This window comes from Vigna unguiculata, chromosome 5 (genome assembly GCF_037176805.1).
Source record: "Vigna unguiculata cultivar grain cowpea cultivar isolate G323 ecotype 2 chromosome 5, ASM3717680v1, whole genome shotgun sequence".
In the NCBI taxonomy this organism is placed as follows: Eukaryota; Viridiplantae; Streptophyta; class Magnoliopsida; order Fabales; family Fabaceae; genus Vigna; species Vigna unguiculata.
Window position 1 is genome coordinate 13,086,138 of NC_140796.1, and position 18,483 is coordinate 13,104,620.

General features: G+C 30.6%; 1 protein-coding gene across 3 annotated transcripts; it reads right to left on the reverse strand.

The window, feature by feature from the left end:
- Window positions 1-5,324: 5,324 nt before the first annotated feature.
- Window positions 5,325-13,075, reverse strand: LOC114183330 (uncharacterized). 3 transcript variants are annotated; one of them, XM_028070308.2, is made up of 4 exons: window positions 12,878-13,074; window positions 6,858-7,055; window positions 6,523-6,771; window positions 5,325-5,619 (listed from the first exon to the last, which is right to left on the reverse strand). In XM_028070308.2, the coding sequence occupies exons 1-3, from the start codon at window positions 13,011-13,013 to the stop codon at window positions 6,536-6,538; spliced, it is 570 nt and encodes a 189-aa protein (XP_027926109.1). In that variant the 5' UTR covers window positions 13,014-13,074; the 3' UTR covers window positions 5,325-5,619; window positions 6,523-6,535. The 3 variants fall into 3 exon arrangements, with proteins under 3 accessions (XP_027926109.1, XP_027926108.1, XP_085530068.1); XM_028070307.2 differs by having other exon boundaries at window positions 5,325-5,631; window positions 12,878-13,072; XM_085673942.1 differs by lacking the exon at window positions 5,325-5,619 and having other exon boundaries at window positions 6,520-6,771; window positions 12,878-13,075.
- Window positions 13,076-18,483: the final 5,408 nt, after the last annotated feature.

The window sequence follows — 18,483 nt, forward strand, 5'->3', positions numbered from 1 at the left end:
TGTATTTCCATTCGGTATATTAGTTAAATAGTCATGAACTTTTGACATTTTGTGTTGTAGAACTTCTTATTTTTTACTTGCATTATGTTTTAATGTGCTTCTTTACAATTATTGACATTGTTGACTTAATGGTGATTGCACTAAGGCTAAAATATATTCGTCCCTTGGTCAAAAGAGTTATAGTTTTATATATATGCATAACAATTACAAATAGTTTTTAATGTCCATAAGACAAAATATTAAGTTACAAAAATAATTAACCTTTAAAAATTAAAATAAAAATACAAATATTAGTCGATGCCTAGGTCCACATGACTAGTATTGATACTCATCAAGTGCACAAATGTCTGCATCCTATTAGCGTAAAACACAGACCAAGCTCGAGCCTTAGGATAGCCATGTGTAAATGATATGATATCTACCATGGGTATAGGACAATTCATCACGTCATAAGATCCCACTAATCTTGTATTCATCACGCCATTGACTAAGTTCTTTAAAAAGATCATGTGGGATTAGGGGCCACGATTCCTCACCCATCCCTAACAAGGCAACAATACATTTATACCCACAATGACCATCAACAACCACATCAACAACATTGACAATGTAAGGGTGATAGATAGGATGGAAGTGATTTAACATGGGAATTGCACTTTCTTCTGTAGATCCAAAAACTTCATTGCATTTTTTTTTAGATTTCGTGTCACTCTTCAAGGAATGACCACTCTGTGGGGAAAAAAAGGCGTCGACATGCTCAAAGTAGGATGGATCACGCTTAGTAGACCGTTCGGATCAATGAACTTTTTTATGTTGTGCACCTTTGGTTTTAACTTTTTGCATTGGAGCCACCATTGATATCATTGCAGGACATGCAATTTCAAGTAACTTTTATTTGATTGTTACTTTTCCTATAATGTCGACTTCACTGAAAAAATTGACCACCATATCAATTTCCTTGTCAATGCATAATCTTGGAAGCGATTCATTTGATGAAATATTTGAGAAGCTTAATCCAGTCCACAATATATGAAGAATGGTCGAAGGAATCACCCCATAGACATATCGTGCTAATTCATAAGCACATGGCATATGTCGCTCTTAACACATATCCACAACTCCCACTATCAAATCCTATATACATGACTCGTTCAACGTCATCAACAATGAGTCGTAAAGCATGTCTTAATACAATTTCAACCAATCTTTTATACATGCCTCCCTTATACTCCCTTATACTCGTCACTGATCAGATTTATACTTTTTGCAAAAGACGCCTTGATTTCATTATGTTAGCGGATAATCACATTATGAATTACATCCCAACCCGAGCATAAGTCTCCCATACTACTTCCAGAACTTTCTTCAGGCTTTAGTGACCTGACTCAATTCTATTATAATTAGCATAAACAATATCATAAGTGAAGTAAGAAGATAACTGATGAAAATGACAATGAAACATACTTGTTAGATGTTGTGTTTTTCTAAATGCATTACTCGATTTGTCCATGCCTTTACAAAGAATGTTTTGTAAGGAATTATCCAACTTTCATTGACATATTCATATAATAAAGGCCATGAAATACAAACATGATGAATGTGGTCAACATAATAAGTGAAGGTTAACTCATCTTCATAATACATAACATTTTTCCATGCTTCCATCATAACATCCCATGCGTCAACATAATTCACTAACATTTTGCACTTCGTTTGCACATTTTTCTAAATATGGAATCAACATAGGAGATGATAACAATCAGGAAAAACACTATCAATAGCATTCATTAAAGCAAGGTCCCTGTCGCTTACAATTACTAGTGGATCATCCTTAAAGGTCATGAATAATCCTTTAAGTCTTTTAGGGCCCAAGTAAAATTAGATTCTTGTTCACTAGATATGATTGCAAACCCAGCAGAGAAAGTCAACCATGTATATGTCACCCCCACTATCTCAAGTAATGGCAATTGATATTTGTTGGTTTTGTAGGTGGTATCCATCAAGAATACAATATTAAATGCATTCAACAATTTAACGGAATCGGGATGTGTCCAAAACAGATCACTAACCACCTTAGATTTGTCTTCACATCTACTCCGATGGATGTAATTATCACGATCTAACAACATCATCAAGTGTTGTAATTCAGGTCTTGAACCTGTCAACGATCATTTATAAATGTATCTTGCATTATAAACTTGTTTTATCGTTGTGACATTACACTCATTATTTTTATTCAGAGTGGGTAGAATATTTGCAGGCTTGACTTAACTCTTAGACATATCAACAAGCAAGGAATGTTTATAAGATTTTAACCTCCCAGCAAATAGGTGACCAACTAGCGTCTAAGACACATCGTGGTTATGATATCCGCAAATTACCTTCAACATCCAACCATCTCCATTACTAATTGGTTTGTCTTTGAGTTTAAATGGACAATCACATTTTTCTTGTGCCAAAAACACTAGGTTGAACATCAGATTTATACTTCCTATACTTACCATCCCTTTCATAGCCTAACAATACATACGTTTTCCTCCCAGGTTGATAAGTAGCTTTGTCAGATCTTATAGTGACAACAATAAAACCAAGATGAAATGTTATCCCTCAAACCCACTAAATCAACTCATCTCGTGTTGAAAATATCTTATCAGTCGTAAAATTATTTGTATAGTCTCTGTCACACATCTCATTTATAAAAGAAGAGAAATTTAAGATGAAACTCGAATTTACTTGGGACTCCATGAAAGTCAAAGGGAGATCATCAATCTTAGATAACTTTAACCACATATAATCTAACATTAGTATTCAATACCATTTTTTTCAAAATAAAAAATAATAATAAAAAGAAAATTAAAATATTCGTAGAACAATAAAATAAATATAAAAAAAACATAAATAAATAGTAAACTATAAAAAAAAAATACCAATTCAAACTAAATAAAATTAAAAAAATAAAAAATAAAAATATTCATTGAAAAATAAAACAATAAACCATAAATAAATAGTGAACTTAAACAAATAACAATTAAAACATAGAAAAATATAACAATAAAAAATACAAAAATAAAAAGAAATATTTATGTAACTAAAAATTAAATATAAAATATAAATAAATAATAAATGAGCATAAGTATTAAGTTATTACTCAAACTAAAAAAATTACCAATTAAAAAAAAATCTTTGTATATTATCCGAAAGTGAACTTCCGATAAAATACACCAAAGATAAACAATTGAAACAACACAACCATGACATTCATGTTTTCCCCTACTCAATGTCTTCAAACCTCATGGTTGCAAACGTCACGGACAAAGAAAAAAAAAAGACAAAACATGCACCTCACAATATATTGAATTCCTTAAACCTCTGCACTATACAAGTAAATAAAACCAAAACTGGGAATGGACATTCCAGATGTCCACATTCGGAAGAAAATGGAATCAACACACCACTTTTGAAAATGATAAATGCTGGAAGTCGACATTCGGTTAATTTTATTTTCAGATGTCCACTTCTAAAAGAATACGATGAAAAATATCATTTTCGGACAGTTAAAGACTGGAAGTTCACATCTGATTACAAACAATTTCGGATGCCCACATCTGAAAGTATGGGATTTTTTTTGTTGCTTCGGAAGTCGACTTCTATATATAAATATTATTTCGAGAAATCATTTCCGTCACAGTAAGTCGAATGTGCAGATTCATAGAAGGTTAAAAATCCAACTCAGTTTTTTTTTTCATCAAACATTTCACTACCTCAAATATAAACTTATCATACCAAATAAATCACAATCAGACGTTGCAATGCGTACCTTTTTTCTGAAATGAAATGAATCAAGGTTTTAGATAGTGAAATAGTAGTGGACCCGACACCAACTAACGGATGAACTGCAACATCCACTTCATTACAACAAGATACAAAGAAAGATTATTTTAAACTCTACGATTGAAAGTGAAAGGGCGAGAAACACTTGGGGTGCAACGAATCCATATATACCAAATACTATCAATTAATAACTTTGTTAAGGCAATCAACTAACTCTAGAACTTCATAATTATTTAATTATTACGTTACCTAATTCACTTTTTTATTTTAATTTGAACACTTTTTTTTAATTTAACTTTTCAAGGGAATAAATGAAAGAGCACAAATACTATCAATTAATAACTTTGTTTAGACGGTCATCTAACTCTAGAACTTCATAATTGTTTAATTATTACGTTCATTTTTTTATTTTAATTTAATTTTTCAAAAACATAAATGAAAGAGTATGACTCTTTAAAGGTGCAGAAGAAATATTGGAATGCAGGAAAAAACACCCTTAATTTTCTAATAGGCCAGGCTAGTCCAATCAACGCTATAAATGGGCTGAAATCCTTTTTTTGTACATGACTCAATCAAGAACTATTTAAAAAAATATTTTTCAAAATCTAATTCTGAAAAATATTGTAAAATGTATAATTTAGAATTAATTGTTGGTAACATCCAAAAGTACTTTTTTGTTACATAATGATATTTCTAAAATAATTTAAAGTATATTAAACAGATAGTCGATTCAATTTAATAATTATTAATATATCTTATTTTTTATATAACAAAAAGTATAGTCTTAATACAAAAAAAAAATAGTTTTATTAATTTTATTGATGATTGAGATAACGAAACAAGTGTTTAGCATTTAGGATTTAGTAATAGGTAGAAAATTATAATAATTTTATAATTATTCCAACTTTACTCATATTTTAGATTCACTTAAGAGCTTTGACAAAAAAATAATTGCATATTAATACTATTTTTTCTCTTTGTTTGATAAATTTAAACTATTAGTAAAATTAAAAAAAATTAACAAAAATATTTTTTTAAACAATTTTTTATTATTATTCTAAAAATAAAATATATTACATTAAAGGGACTGTTTACCTAATTAATATCATAATATTTATTCAGAAATAAAACTTTTAAATATTTAAGCAAGTCCATTATAAGGAGGCCTTTTTCTTTTGGCAAGGGTATTAATGGATTGTTAGTAAATTAACAAAACTTAATTTCTTTTGGCTCAGAATGATAGAGTCAGTTTTCACATCACAATATTGCTTTCATTTTCATCATCAATTTCATTTCAAAACTTTCTAAACTAAATAAAAGATATAAACATTGTACGGACCAACCAACCTTAAAAAAAACACAATCAAATTGTAAAAGTACACTGCCTAACCAACTTTGTTTTTATACTACCGAAACAAAAAGTTTTATAATTTTCAAAATATTTAAATACATTTTTAAATATCTTAGGAGGTAGGAACAAAAAAAGATGGTGATACAGAGAAACTATTTATTGGACTATGCTCATGGTTAAAAAAAATTAAACAACTCGTAATCATTGTTCAAAAAAACTAAACAACCCGTAATCATTTTAAAGTAAAGATTTTCAGCCAATGAGGTTTCTTGTAGGCTTATTTTCTTGTTAACCCGTATTGTATCATATTCACACACAAAAAAACCTTACAAAATCAAAGACTACTTCACCACTCCACCATATCCATGCAGCCTCAGTCCTCCTCTCCTCCACTTAAAATTGAAAACTGCCTCCTCTGCTCCACTTCAAATTGAAAACTGCATTATTAACTAATGAAGAATAAGGATAGTTAAGGATAGTTGCTCACAAAAAAAATTAAAAGAATACAGAAAATACATATAAATTCAATATGCAGCACAGGAAAGATAATATTTCACCTATATAATACCAGGTCAAATGCAAATTGTTCACTATCATATACATAACAAGATGCCTGTATCAGAAAGAACCTACGTTATTTTATTACTAAGTGGTATTGTTAGTTTCTTAATGTTATTTGTCTCAAATAACAATTAAATTCCATATTCCATACTATACCATCACAGAAAATGTCTAGATTTGTAACACGGTTACACTAGATCACCATGACAAAGTGCAAAGGTGCCAAGTGTGTGTGGATAGGTGGCCATACTAGACTATCATATACATAACAAGATGCCTGAATCAGAAAGAACCTACCTGAGTTATTTTATTATTACTAAGTGGTATTGTTAGTTTCTTAATGTTATTTGTCTCAAATAGCAATTAAATTCCATATTCCATACTATACCATCACAGAAAATGTCTGGATTTGTAACACGGTTACACTAGATCACCATGACAAAGTGCAAAGGTGCCAAGTGTGTGTGGATAGGTGGCCATACTAGTGTATTACCAATAACTGCAGCCTATATATCAAATCATGATCCCACACATCCAAGCCTAGTTCACCCCAAATTATAAAACAAACAAGTATGCAATGTCCTACAAACAAGTACCAATCAATCAGTATACATTGGATATCTAAATCGTTAACTTTTCATTCATATATATTGGTTACTTTCAAATACTCATTCCAGATCAGCATACATTGCAGCTACAAATTTAAAAATTAAATATGAAGGTCAGATCTGGACTAATTACATTAAATATTAACAAACATCAAATAAAATATCACATACCTATTTCAAATTTTCAACTTTTCAACTTTTTAACCTGTTTAGCATGCTTTGAAGATAAACCTGCAATCGTATCTGCACTACTCTTCTTTGATGTCTCCATTTCAGCATCCAGCTTTGATATAACGTCTTCTGCTTCCTCCAACATCCTTTCTGCCTCCATATTATCAGTTTCCAGCTTTTCTAAAGTTTTGTTTATTTCCTTCATCTCCCTACGTATCATATCTCTCTCTGTTTTCATTGATTTAACATCTGAAAAGAAAAACACATCAAAAATAAAAACGAATAAATAAAAAATTTTAATTCCTTCTTTTGTAAATAAAAATAAATAAAATTACCAGACAACAGTTGCTCATTCTCTTGCCCCAAGGCTCCTATGGCTTCAGAATGCTGAGCATGACTCGATTCAATCTTCACGGAAAGGTTATTCATGAGCATACTTATGAACTCGCTATCGTGATGCATATTGCGATCAAGAGCACTTATGTTATCACTGTGCTTTTTCAGCCAAGTTTTAATGTTATTCACATCCATTCCTATCCATGATAATTAACAATTTTCAATATCATCATAGAAAACTAAATAGTAAAAATTGATAAAAATAAAGAAACAAGACTTATTTATATATAGTACGAGATGATTCATAGCTTCCAAAGAGAGGTAATTATGATGTTCAAATGAAACAAAAGAAGCAAATTGATAGCTGAGAGATTATGGAAGTGTTAAGAGTATATAAAGCAATGATAAAAAAGAGTGTTGGGTCCGGTATAGAATGAACTTAGAATCATGGAATCGACTCGATCATCAGATTTTCGATTCTAAGTTCATAACCCTAGCCCATTCCCATTTTGGGCGGAGCATATCTACTAATTCTTTGATTCCAGTTAGTAAGATAAGAGTTGAACTAAGAAATAGATTCTAGAAGCTAAAAAAGGGTATCTTGAGCAATTTCAATAATAGGGTTCATTGATATTCCTGGTATAGTAGATGCTATCACACATACAATCATACTTAATTCGATGGAATTGTTTGATCTTAAAGGGGACCTTGTACTTCTATAATAACATATATAAGAGGGGCTTGTGATCCAAGTGGGGGCATTAAGGTGATGGAAGAAGCATATTGAACCGAGCTAAATAGACTCAAGTGGTGTGCACCTTGTACTTCTATAATAACATATATAACATATATATAGTTGTATCATTGTATCTTAGAAATAAATCGCTCAGTCCCAAAAACAAAGACCAAACACTATACGGCCTCCCAATAATAATAATAATGATAATGCTTCAACCATCACCTTTTTACACTTACACTTGTCTAAACACTCTCATCTTTTCTAACTGCACCACTTTATTCCCTAAGCTCTTTATGTTTTCTCTTCCTAAATATTATGGAGTACCAATAGAGGTTGAAACCATGCATGGTCTCATTTAAATGATTTGCTAATGCGTCTGCAATGGCATGGCCTTTTCCAACCGACCCCTAAAACACTGTTGCAAAATTATTACTCTATGGATGCATTGATATTGCATTTGGAAACTTGAAGTCAGAAGAGGAAAGGATGGGCTTATGAACTTCTGAGCCCGAAACTGGTTCAATCATTTCAAAAAATCAGGGAGGAAGAAGTCGCCAAATTGTTGAAAAAGGTACCAGACTTTACTGTCATTGCAAGCTCTATTCAGTTTCAAATCATTAGCAATAACTTCCTAATTTATTTTTCTTGACAGAAGTAATACTCCAATTGAATTTACTGGAAAACCAAAACTAAGATAAAGAAACGATTAAGTAATGAAAGCTATCTACTTTGATGGGAAAAATATCGTCAATGGTTATTGTCAGATGGGTTACCAGAGTCTCTGCTGATGGGAAAAATACCATCAATGCCCGAACGAAATCGGGTGTTGACAATGTCAAATAAATCCTATTTGAAATTTTCTTGAACTCTTCCTTTAGCATGTTTTTTTCTTTCATAAATATTTTCAAAAAATCCCTTTTAATTGTATTTCTAGAAACTAAAGTGGCATCAAGATTCAAATAAGTTATCCAAGTTTTAAGCTCTTCATACCCCACAAAACTGAATGGTAAACCATGTCAGATAATCAAATAGGCACACAATTCACAAGAAACCATTTGATCTATTTTTTTGCTTTCAACTTTCCTTGCCCGTCCATAATCATTTGTCTCACATCCTCACATCTACCTTAACTTCAAGTGCCATCTTTTTCAATTTTGTATTTTTTGTTGCAGCCACTACACCTTGCCTTCTCTTTTCCATCATCACCAACCCCAATCCTAATAAAGTATTTCCAACAATCAGAAATTACTCCCTTATCCCTTCTCTTATTAAGTTCAACACTCTCATTATCAATATCATCTTCAACGTCAACCTCATTCTGGGTTACATGATCTGGTTCATCAACATTTGTGTCATTTCCCGTAGGTTTACTAATAGAATCATCCATGATTACTAAATCCTATTATAGAAAAAATTTGAAATCCTAACGAGTAACACAATTCATTCAAATTACAATTCACTCATACATAACAAACACTCGAATTACAAATTGTCATAATATTTCTAATATAAGGTCTCCAAAGGCGAAAATACCCAATTACAATTCAAAGTCAATAAAGGCTAGCTAGTTGTATGTGAAATTAAAACCAATGTCAATCTAAAATGTAAATCACGAGCTTAAAAGATTCTGCCATACCATACTCAGATTACAAATCAATTCAATCATGAAGCATACACAATAACACAACACAATTGACTCATCATACACAATAACAATCCATAAACACAGTGACTGCTACCTATATGAATTGAACGTTATCTTGAGATCAGAACATAAACTTAGGAGATTAACGAGAAAGGTTACTGTGATGAAGATGAAAGGAGAGAATATTCATCTGGTGAGCGTGAGAAGGGGGCGAAGAAAATGCCCCGTTATATCCGCACCATGCACACTAGTTGTCTAAAAAGGTTCCATGTTGAACAGAACAATCTCCATCCCTAGGCACCAGTACCAGTACCACTTACACTTGATACTCATCATAATCATAATGTTGTAATGAAGAGAGGACAAGGAAATGCAATCACGGAAGCATCACAAATAATAAATATATTCTTTTTTCATAATTTTTAGAACCAAACCAAAGTCAACAATATTAGCAGGAAAGTAGCAGTACACTTTGAACAAAATGTCATACCTCTCTTCCGTTTGTTCTCATTAATAACAAGATGATGGGGATTGATGCACTTTGGAGATAAAATTCTGATGGAATTGACTCATAAAATATGATAGATTGCAACTGCATGTTAATCAAACTTCGAACAAAATATTAATATCCTCCACAATATCCTAAACACCCAAGCCCAATAAGATAAAATCCGCTTTCTTGTGTTTTGGATTGGATTCATACCTTCTTCTTTGTCTCGTCAATTTACTCTACAACCCATCATGCTAAGTTTAATTAACTAAAACTACCGCTTACTTGATTACTTGATTTTTTTAAATGCTTTCAGCAACCACTTATTAAATCACCATGGCTATATACTCACTGATTCACAATAAGACAAAAAAAAAAGCAGAGTCTCACAATAAGAAAAGATCAAACAAGCATTTGTAATGAAAATTGGCAAATTGGCAGCAGGTATAACATATTTAAAAATTATGCAGACAACTTCAAAATAAATGAACTAAATGAAAAGCAATTGACTCATTTCAATCCAAAATGTAAATCATGAGCTTAAAAGATTATGCCATACCATACTCAGACTACAAATCAATTCAATCATGAAACAGACACAATAACACAACACAATTGACTCATCATACACAATAACATAACAATCCATAAACACATTGAGAAAAGCAATTTATGAGTATGTGAGTATGTTTCTTGGTTATCAGTAATTATGTATGCTCGCTTCTCATTCAGACAGGTTTTCTCTTTTTTTGGTTTCTTTTTGTAGGCTTTCTTCCACTGAGTATTTTTGATGTGGTATATTCGATTAGAATGAATTAGATTGGATTTTTTTTTTAATGTTAAATGCTATTTCCACATTATCTGAGAATCATATATGTATAGCAACATTTCCATAACAGAAAGTGTTGACACTAAAGGAAGTTCGGGAGATGGATTTTCTTTACAAGGTATATTTATTGATATGAAGTTAATATCAATATATATTGTGTCAACTATGCTTATACATGTTTCCATTTGCCACATTGTTTAGATGATTCATGAAATAATGTGTGATTATATTCTCACTAGTAGTCCATGTTCTGCCTATTTATTTGTTGTCAGTATCAAAATATTCTTTACTCTTCTCTGTTGTTGAACTTAGTTTTGTACATTATATATGGCTAGTGGCTACTATGGTATTTGTTCACTACATAAATGTTGAGAGAATATCATGATGTGGCATTAAGTATAATCTTTTAGTCATGTTACAAAGTATTAACTATATATGGGGTGATACAAGTTACTTGGAGAATATTTCAGTGGTATGTTTTTAATGGTTTTCTGTGTGTTCAGTGCTTGAAAAATTATGAAGGAAAATAGAGAGGAGTGTATTACTTATAAACAGATGAAATTATTCCAGTCCTGGGTACAAAGTTGTTTGTTAAGGAAAATAGGGAAAAGAATAACAAGAAAAGTCTAAGTGTTCAAGAGGCCTTGTGTTTTCCAAGGCCCCAGTTCTGAAATTCTAGCCCTCACCCCTCTCCATGATTTCCTACACTTAGATTCTTTCTCCACACAACCCACTCACATTCCTTCCCTACTGCCAGATTGGCAGTTGGCAGGTGTACCACAACTCCTTCTCCTTACATATTACAGTCACCTTAGTCAACTTGGCTTCAGGTTCTCATCACTACCTGATTTGGCTGTCTAGTCTGATATTCTTAACAAAATAAGATTAATGATAGCGAGTTTAAAATAGTGGCCATGGATTTAGAAATTTTTTAGTGTTAGCTAAATACTTATGATGATTCCTTTCATTTGTTTACTGATTTTGAATGTTAATACAGACATATTATCACCTTTGATTTTGAAGGTGGACTCTATTAATGAGGATAAAACTAAGGAATTATAAAACAAAATCTGTACAACAATTAGTTCCATTACTTATTTAAATTCATCAGAAATTCTAAATATTAGTGCTTGAAATAGCAGGGTTGGGTTCTTGAGTTTACCACAACACTGTATGTGGTATTTTCATGTGGAAATCAGAGTATTCCAAGAGCAGTGGTGTTTGACAATAAAACTAATGACCATTTGCTTTAGTGGCTAGTGGAAGAAATAGAGCTTAAAGGATAACAATTATGAATTTTAAGAAGTTGTGATTAAGTCGGGCTTAGTTGTTTTTTTTTTCATTATTTTTGGTACTAATCTTGTCATTCCCTTATATGTACAGCAGAAGAAGACTTTTGAAGGGGAAGAAGGGAAACTGAATCCAGGAAATTGAACTTAGTAGAGATGCCATTAGAAGGTTTGTCTATGTTGGGATGACCTGCCATTATCACAGGAAGGTGATTTTGTAGAGATTTTACATATTGTTTTTGCAAATGGAGGAATTCAACTCCTCTAAAATGTTGGGGTACTACACCTGTAGAAGAAATTCTCTGTATCGTAGGAAAAATGAAAGTACAGTACTTCATTTCCTTGATTCTCTTAATAGTTAATTTTAACTAGGTGGCAACGGGCCAACCCAACAGATTTTATATAATTACACAACTTCATCCAACAGAATACATCAAAATACCAAAATCGAAAAGAACCATCAGCTTCCTCAAAATTTCAGATCTAATCCAATAGAACAATCAATTCTTCCATTTCACTGATCCAGTCCATTCACGCTCAATCAAACATGAAATAAAAAACAGAGCAATCAATTCTTACATTCCACTTATCCAATCCAACCATTAGCAAAATCGTGACAAACACAAAGGGATTACCAATTGAGGTTAGAGTGGGAATGAAACCAGTTTGTTTGTTGCAACCAAGATTATCGAACTCGCGGGTTGACTCGTAAACCCGTACGAGTCTGCGAGTCATGACACTGTTGACGAGTTAACTCGCATATAAACTCGTTATTTGTCAAACTCGGAGTAAACTCGGAGTTAACTAGCTGACTCGTACCAGACTCGTGAGTTTGAGAACGAGTTACCGAGTTCAAAAAACGGGATGAAATGACAGAAAAATATGTTGTTGGCATTCAGATTTTAAGCCCAAATTAAAACCCCAACGACTCAAATCGAAAATCCAATTGTAAGCAGAGATCGAGACCCAAATCCCAAACGGAAAACCCTAATCGAACGTTGACCTATTTGAGTTTGATCTTCATTACCTTCGACGCCGTAGCTCCGCTCGTCCACGTCGCAGTTCCGATCACTTCGCGTCGCAGCTCCGTCGGGTCTCTGGTTCAGCGGCGTCACTGCTCCCTTTTCTTTTCCCTCTTTCGTTGTTCCCTCATGCGTACGCATTCCCTTCTTCTCTTTCTCCTTTTACTAAACATTATATCTTGCTTTTATTTTTCCATTTATTTTTTTTATTTTTCTGACTTTCGTGTTTCCTGCTGTTACGCGTGCATATATATATATATATATATATATATATATATATATATATATATATATATATATATATATATATATATATATATATATATATATATATATAATTTGCTTTAATTTCTTTTAAAATGTTCGTTTATCTTATATTTGAAGTCGTGTTTTAATATTTTAATTTATTTATTACATAAATATATCTTTTAATGCATTTTTTTATAAAATACATATTTTATTTTATATATGTATATTGTGCGATATATTTTTTATATATAAATGGTAATATATTAATACGTGATAATAATATAATATTATTAAGTTAATATATAAAATAAATTTATATTTACTAAAAATGAAGTGAATAAATAGAGAAGAGAAATCCTAGATAAACAAAAAGAAAAAAAGATAAACAATTTTATAAAAAATAAGTAAAAATAATTATTAATTTTAAAAAAGTTAATAAATAATTATATTGGAAAGGGTAAAATCGGTATTATAAAATGTGGATATAAAAGAGGAAATGTTTTTTTATATATTGTTTTATATATATATATATATATATATATATATATATATATATATATATATATATATATATATTATTATGTAGTTTTGTTTTTTTATTTTATTTATTGTATTTCTGGTTTTTTAGAAAAATAAATAATTTTATTTTAGTCGATTGAAACTAGTTTACAATGTCTGGAAGTGGGATTGGGACTGGGAGGACTTCAAATTCTTGTGATCCTAATGTTAATGCATCTTCACTTGCTAGACCTTCTTGACCTATAAGTAAAAAGGCTATTGGAGTCAAAAAGTTGAAGTTATTTATGTTTTGTGTTTTGTATTAATTAAATGTTTGTTGTAATTTGAACTTATATAACAATCATGTGTGTTGAACTAAGTTATTTTATAATTATTGAACTACTGATTACTATTTACATTAATGCGTGGTGATTAAATTCTAAATTGATATGATATTATATACAATTTTTCATACGAAGTAGGGGTGTAGTAGACTCTTACGAGTCTACGAGTCGGGTCTACGAATCGAGTCTATGAAGCTCTCACGAGTTTAAGTAGACTCTCGAGTTTGATAACCTTGGTTGCAACTCTGATTTGTCTTAGGGGAAGCGGAGAGTGAAACCCTAACCAGAAATTGCAACGGTGGCCAAGGATTCTGATGTCACAACACGGCAATGGGATGCAGGCTCCAATGGCGATGATGCACGATAAAGGGTTTGGTTGTGAAGGGGAACCAACGGTGGATGAATCGTGTGCGACGTTTAGAAGTTGTGGGTTTCGCCTCTAATGGATGGTGATTTGGGGAAGAAGAAATTGGTTGGAGGGTTTCGCAAATCACCTCTAATGGATGGCAATTTGGGGAAGTAGTGTTAAAGGGATATGTTTGTCATTAATTTGCCTTAAGAATGATTTTGTAATATCTAAAAAAAAATAAAAAGTTTTAATATGAATAAAGTAATTTTAAACATGGTTCCCTGTAGTCTCAAGTGGACTGCGAATGGCCACGACGTGGTTTCAAAAGTGTGACTCAAAAATACATATATTGAACCATAAAAATGCGGTTACTGTTACATGCCTTTGTATTTGTAATTTATTTTCCTTCATAGTCATTTTATCATCTTAATAAAAATAACAATTTTTAATAGCAATAGAGTATTTTTAAACATGGTTCAACCTCATTCTGAGTTACATGATCTGGTTCATCAACATTTGTGTCATTTCCCGTAGGTTTACTAATAGAATCATCCATGATTGCTAAATCCTATTATAGAAAAAATTTGAAATCCTAACGAGTAACACAATTGATTCAAATTACAATTCACTCATCATACATAACAAACACTCGAATTACAAATTGTCATAATATTTCTAATATAAGGTCTCCAAAGGCTAAAATACCCAATTATAATTCAAAGTCAATAAAGGCTAGCTAGTTTTAAAATATTTAAATTAAATGTAATTTAAAATATTTAAATTAAAAATAGTTTTAAAATATTTAAATTGAAAGTAATTTTAAAATATTTAAATTAAAAATAATTTTCCAATGTTTAAATTATTTTTGTTTTAAATATTTAAATTAATTATAATTTTAAAATATTTAAACTAAAAATAATATTTAAATATTTAAATTTAAATATATATATATATATATATACTAAAATTAAAAATAGATTTAGTATGATTTTAATTGAGAATGATTGACTACAAATATATTCTTTAGTAAATTTATAGCTATTTTGCTACGAACTAGCTATTTTTTAGAATGATTAACTCCCTTGGTCCATGTTTTTGTTGAAAAATATCAAATAGGTCCTAAGATTTTTTTTAGTCTCAATTAGGTCCATATTTTTGAAAATGTGTAATAATTAGGCTCATTCTGTTAGTATAGAGTTAATGGTGTTAAGGATATGTCACGTGTCAGCTCCACATTTTTTTGAATTTTTTTGATTTTTTTTAAAATTTTTTAATTTTTAATTTTTTTTTTTGAATTTTTTTTTTTTAAATTATTCATGCCACGTGTCACGTCAATATTGTGCCACGTGTCAAGTCAGTAAGGTGACACGTGTCAAATCATTATCTGAATCTCAATTTGGTCCATATATTTGTTATTTTTATTACATTTCAGTCTATTTTTTAAAAAAAATTTAAAATATATTTATTTTAACTTTTTACAAAATTATTTTAAAATTTTATATTTAAATTTATAAAATTGTTAATTTTAAACCAACTCTAACATTTGTATATAAATTATTTAAAACAATTTTGTAACAAGTTAAAATAAATATTTTAAAATTTTAAAACAAAATATAAAATAAACTTAATATTATTAAAATGTTTAATAAAAATATCATCATAAAATTTATAGAAAAGTTAAATTTGATCTCAATTTGGAAAGGATAAAATTTAAAATTTAAAAAAAATGGACTGAAATATAATTAAAATAACAAATATATGGACCAAATTGAGATTCAAACAATGACTTGACACGTGTCACCTTACTGATTTGAAACGTGGCACAATATTGATGTGACACGTGGCATGAATAATTTTCAAAAAAAATTTAAAAAAAAATTAAAAAAAATTCAAAAATTCAAAAAAATGAGAAGCTGACACGTGGCATATCCTTAACACCGTTAACTCTATATTGACGGAATGGGCCCAATTGTTACACATTTTCAAAAATATGGACCTAATTGAGACTAAAAAAAATCTTAGGACCTATTTGAGATTTTTTAACAAAAATATAGACCAAGGGAGTATTTTAACCTTTAAAATATTTAAATTAAAAATAGTTTTAAAATATTTAAATTAAATGTAATTTTAAAATATTTAAATTAAAAATAGTTTTAAAATATTTAAATTGAAAGTAATTTTAAAAATTTTAAATTAAATATAATTTTAAAATATTTAAATTAAAAATAATTTTTCAATGTTTAAATTAATTTTGTTTTAAATATTTAAATTAATTATAATTTTATTTAAATTAATTATAATTTTAAAATATTTAAACTAAAAATAATATTTAAATATTTAAACTTAAATATATATATATATATATATATATATTTACTAAAATTAAAAATAGTTTTAGTATGATTTGAATTGAGAATGATTAACTACAACTATATTTTTTAGTAAATTTATAGCTATTTTGCTACGAACTAGGTATAGTTTTATTTCTTCGCTATTTTATCACAAATTAGTTAGAAATTAACTATAAATATATGTTCTAGTAAATTTGTAGCTATTTTGCTACAAAGAAGCTACAAATGGTTTCCTTCACTATTTCCTCACAAATTAGTGAGAGATTAGTTACAAATATATATTATGGTAAATATGTAGTTATTTCACTACAAACACGATACAATTTTATTCTCTCGCTATTTCTTCGCAAATTAGAGAAAGATTAGCTACATCATCCCGCTCGGTTCCTATTACACTTCTAATCATGTTTGTTATACCTTTAATAGTTATTCTTTCCCCACCAAATAGTGAACCAACTAACCCACATCCATATACATCAAATTCTACTTTTTCACCAACTACACCTAACCCCAAACTAAAACAAACATCAACCACAGATAAAGGCACAAGGTGCTTCCATATGTGAAAGGATTGTTCACCCTCATCCCATCGCCGAAGTAGCTCAACTAGTAGAGGACTGCAGATATCTAAAGACCTCTCTAACTCCAAACACCATTTGAAAGGGGTGAGTCCTATACGTCTTCTGTCTCCATCAGTCAACACGTTGTTTATCTCCACAATGTGCTTTGTGTTCACAAAATTTATCGGCCGAACCTTCCATTCAATTTTACGAAATTAAATCATGCTCAACAACCATATTATCATGCACAAAATCGAAGACCATATAATAATTAACAGCACTAACCCTGTCTTCTTCTTCAACGTCCGATTTCCCCCCCCCCCCCCTCTTTTTCCCCTCTTATTTCCCCTTTCGAGCCATGCTGCAACAACATCGTAAAAAAAACCAATAAACAGACAAAATCAAATCAATGGACCTCAACTACAAAACCTACAACCAAATTCAGAAACAATTTTCACTTTGCCTTACACCGAAACACCTCCACAAAACATAAATTCACCTTTCCTCTCTGTTACCTGGCGCCGGCAACCGTAAAGAAAATGAACTTAAGGAACACAAACTTTTTTTTCATCATAATAGCGACACACGTAAAAAAAAAAAAAACCAAAACCAGAACTTCATCTGTTTACACAATGCAGTAACGCAATAATGGACGAAAGTGAAGGGTTTGGGCGAAAACAAAACTCCACCTTAAAAACGAACTGTCGACGTCGTCTTCGTTCTACCGCTTATTCCGTTGCGAAGTTTGGATTTTTTTAGGGATTCCGTTCTTCTACCTATGAGGACGCCCACGAACACCACAACAAACCTCGACGAATGAAATTTTCGCACACAGCCTCGTTCTCTGCTTTTCTTCCGCTGCCCAAGTGCTTTTCCTTCTGCTTCCGCTACCAACTTCGCATTTTTGTACAAGTGGGTTGAGTGAAAAGACCACCGCTTCTGCAAAAGCTGAAGGCACCGCTTGGTTGCTTCGACTGGGTTGAGAGATGGTTCGCGCCTGAGAGAAAAAAAATTCAAATGTTTCGGTTTCAGAGGTGGTTCGCACGTTGTCTTTCCTCATGCACACGCGGGTCGCAGCATGTCCTTCAGTTTCTTTTTTCAATAACATTTTAAAATAAAGCCATAGTGCCACGTAGCAGGTAAAAAAAGGGTTAAAAATTTCGGGTCAGAGTATCATTTCCCTAAATCTAAAGCTTTTATGTTCTTTCTTAATTGAATAATATAGTAATTATTATATAATTACTATATTTAAATGAATAA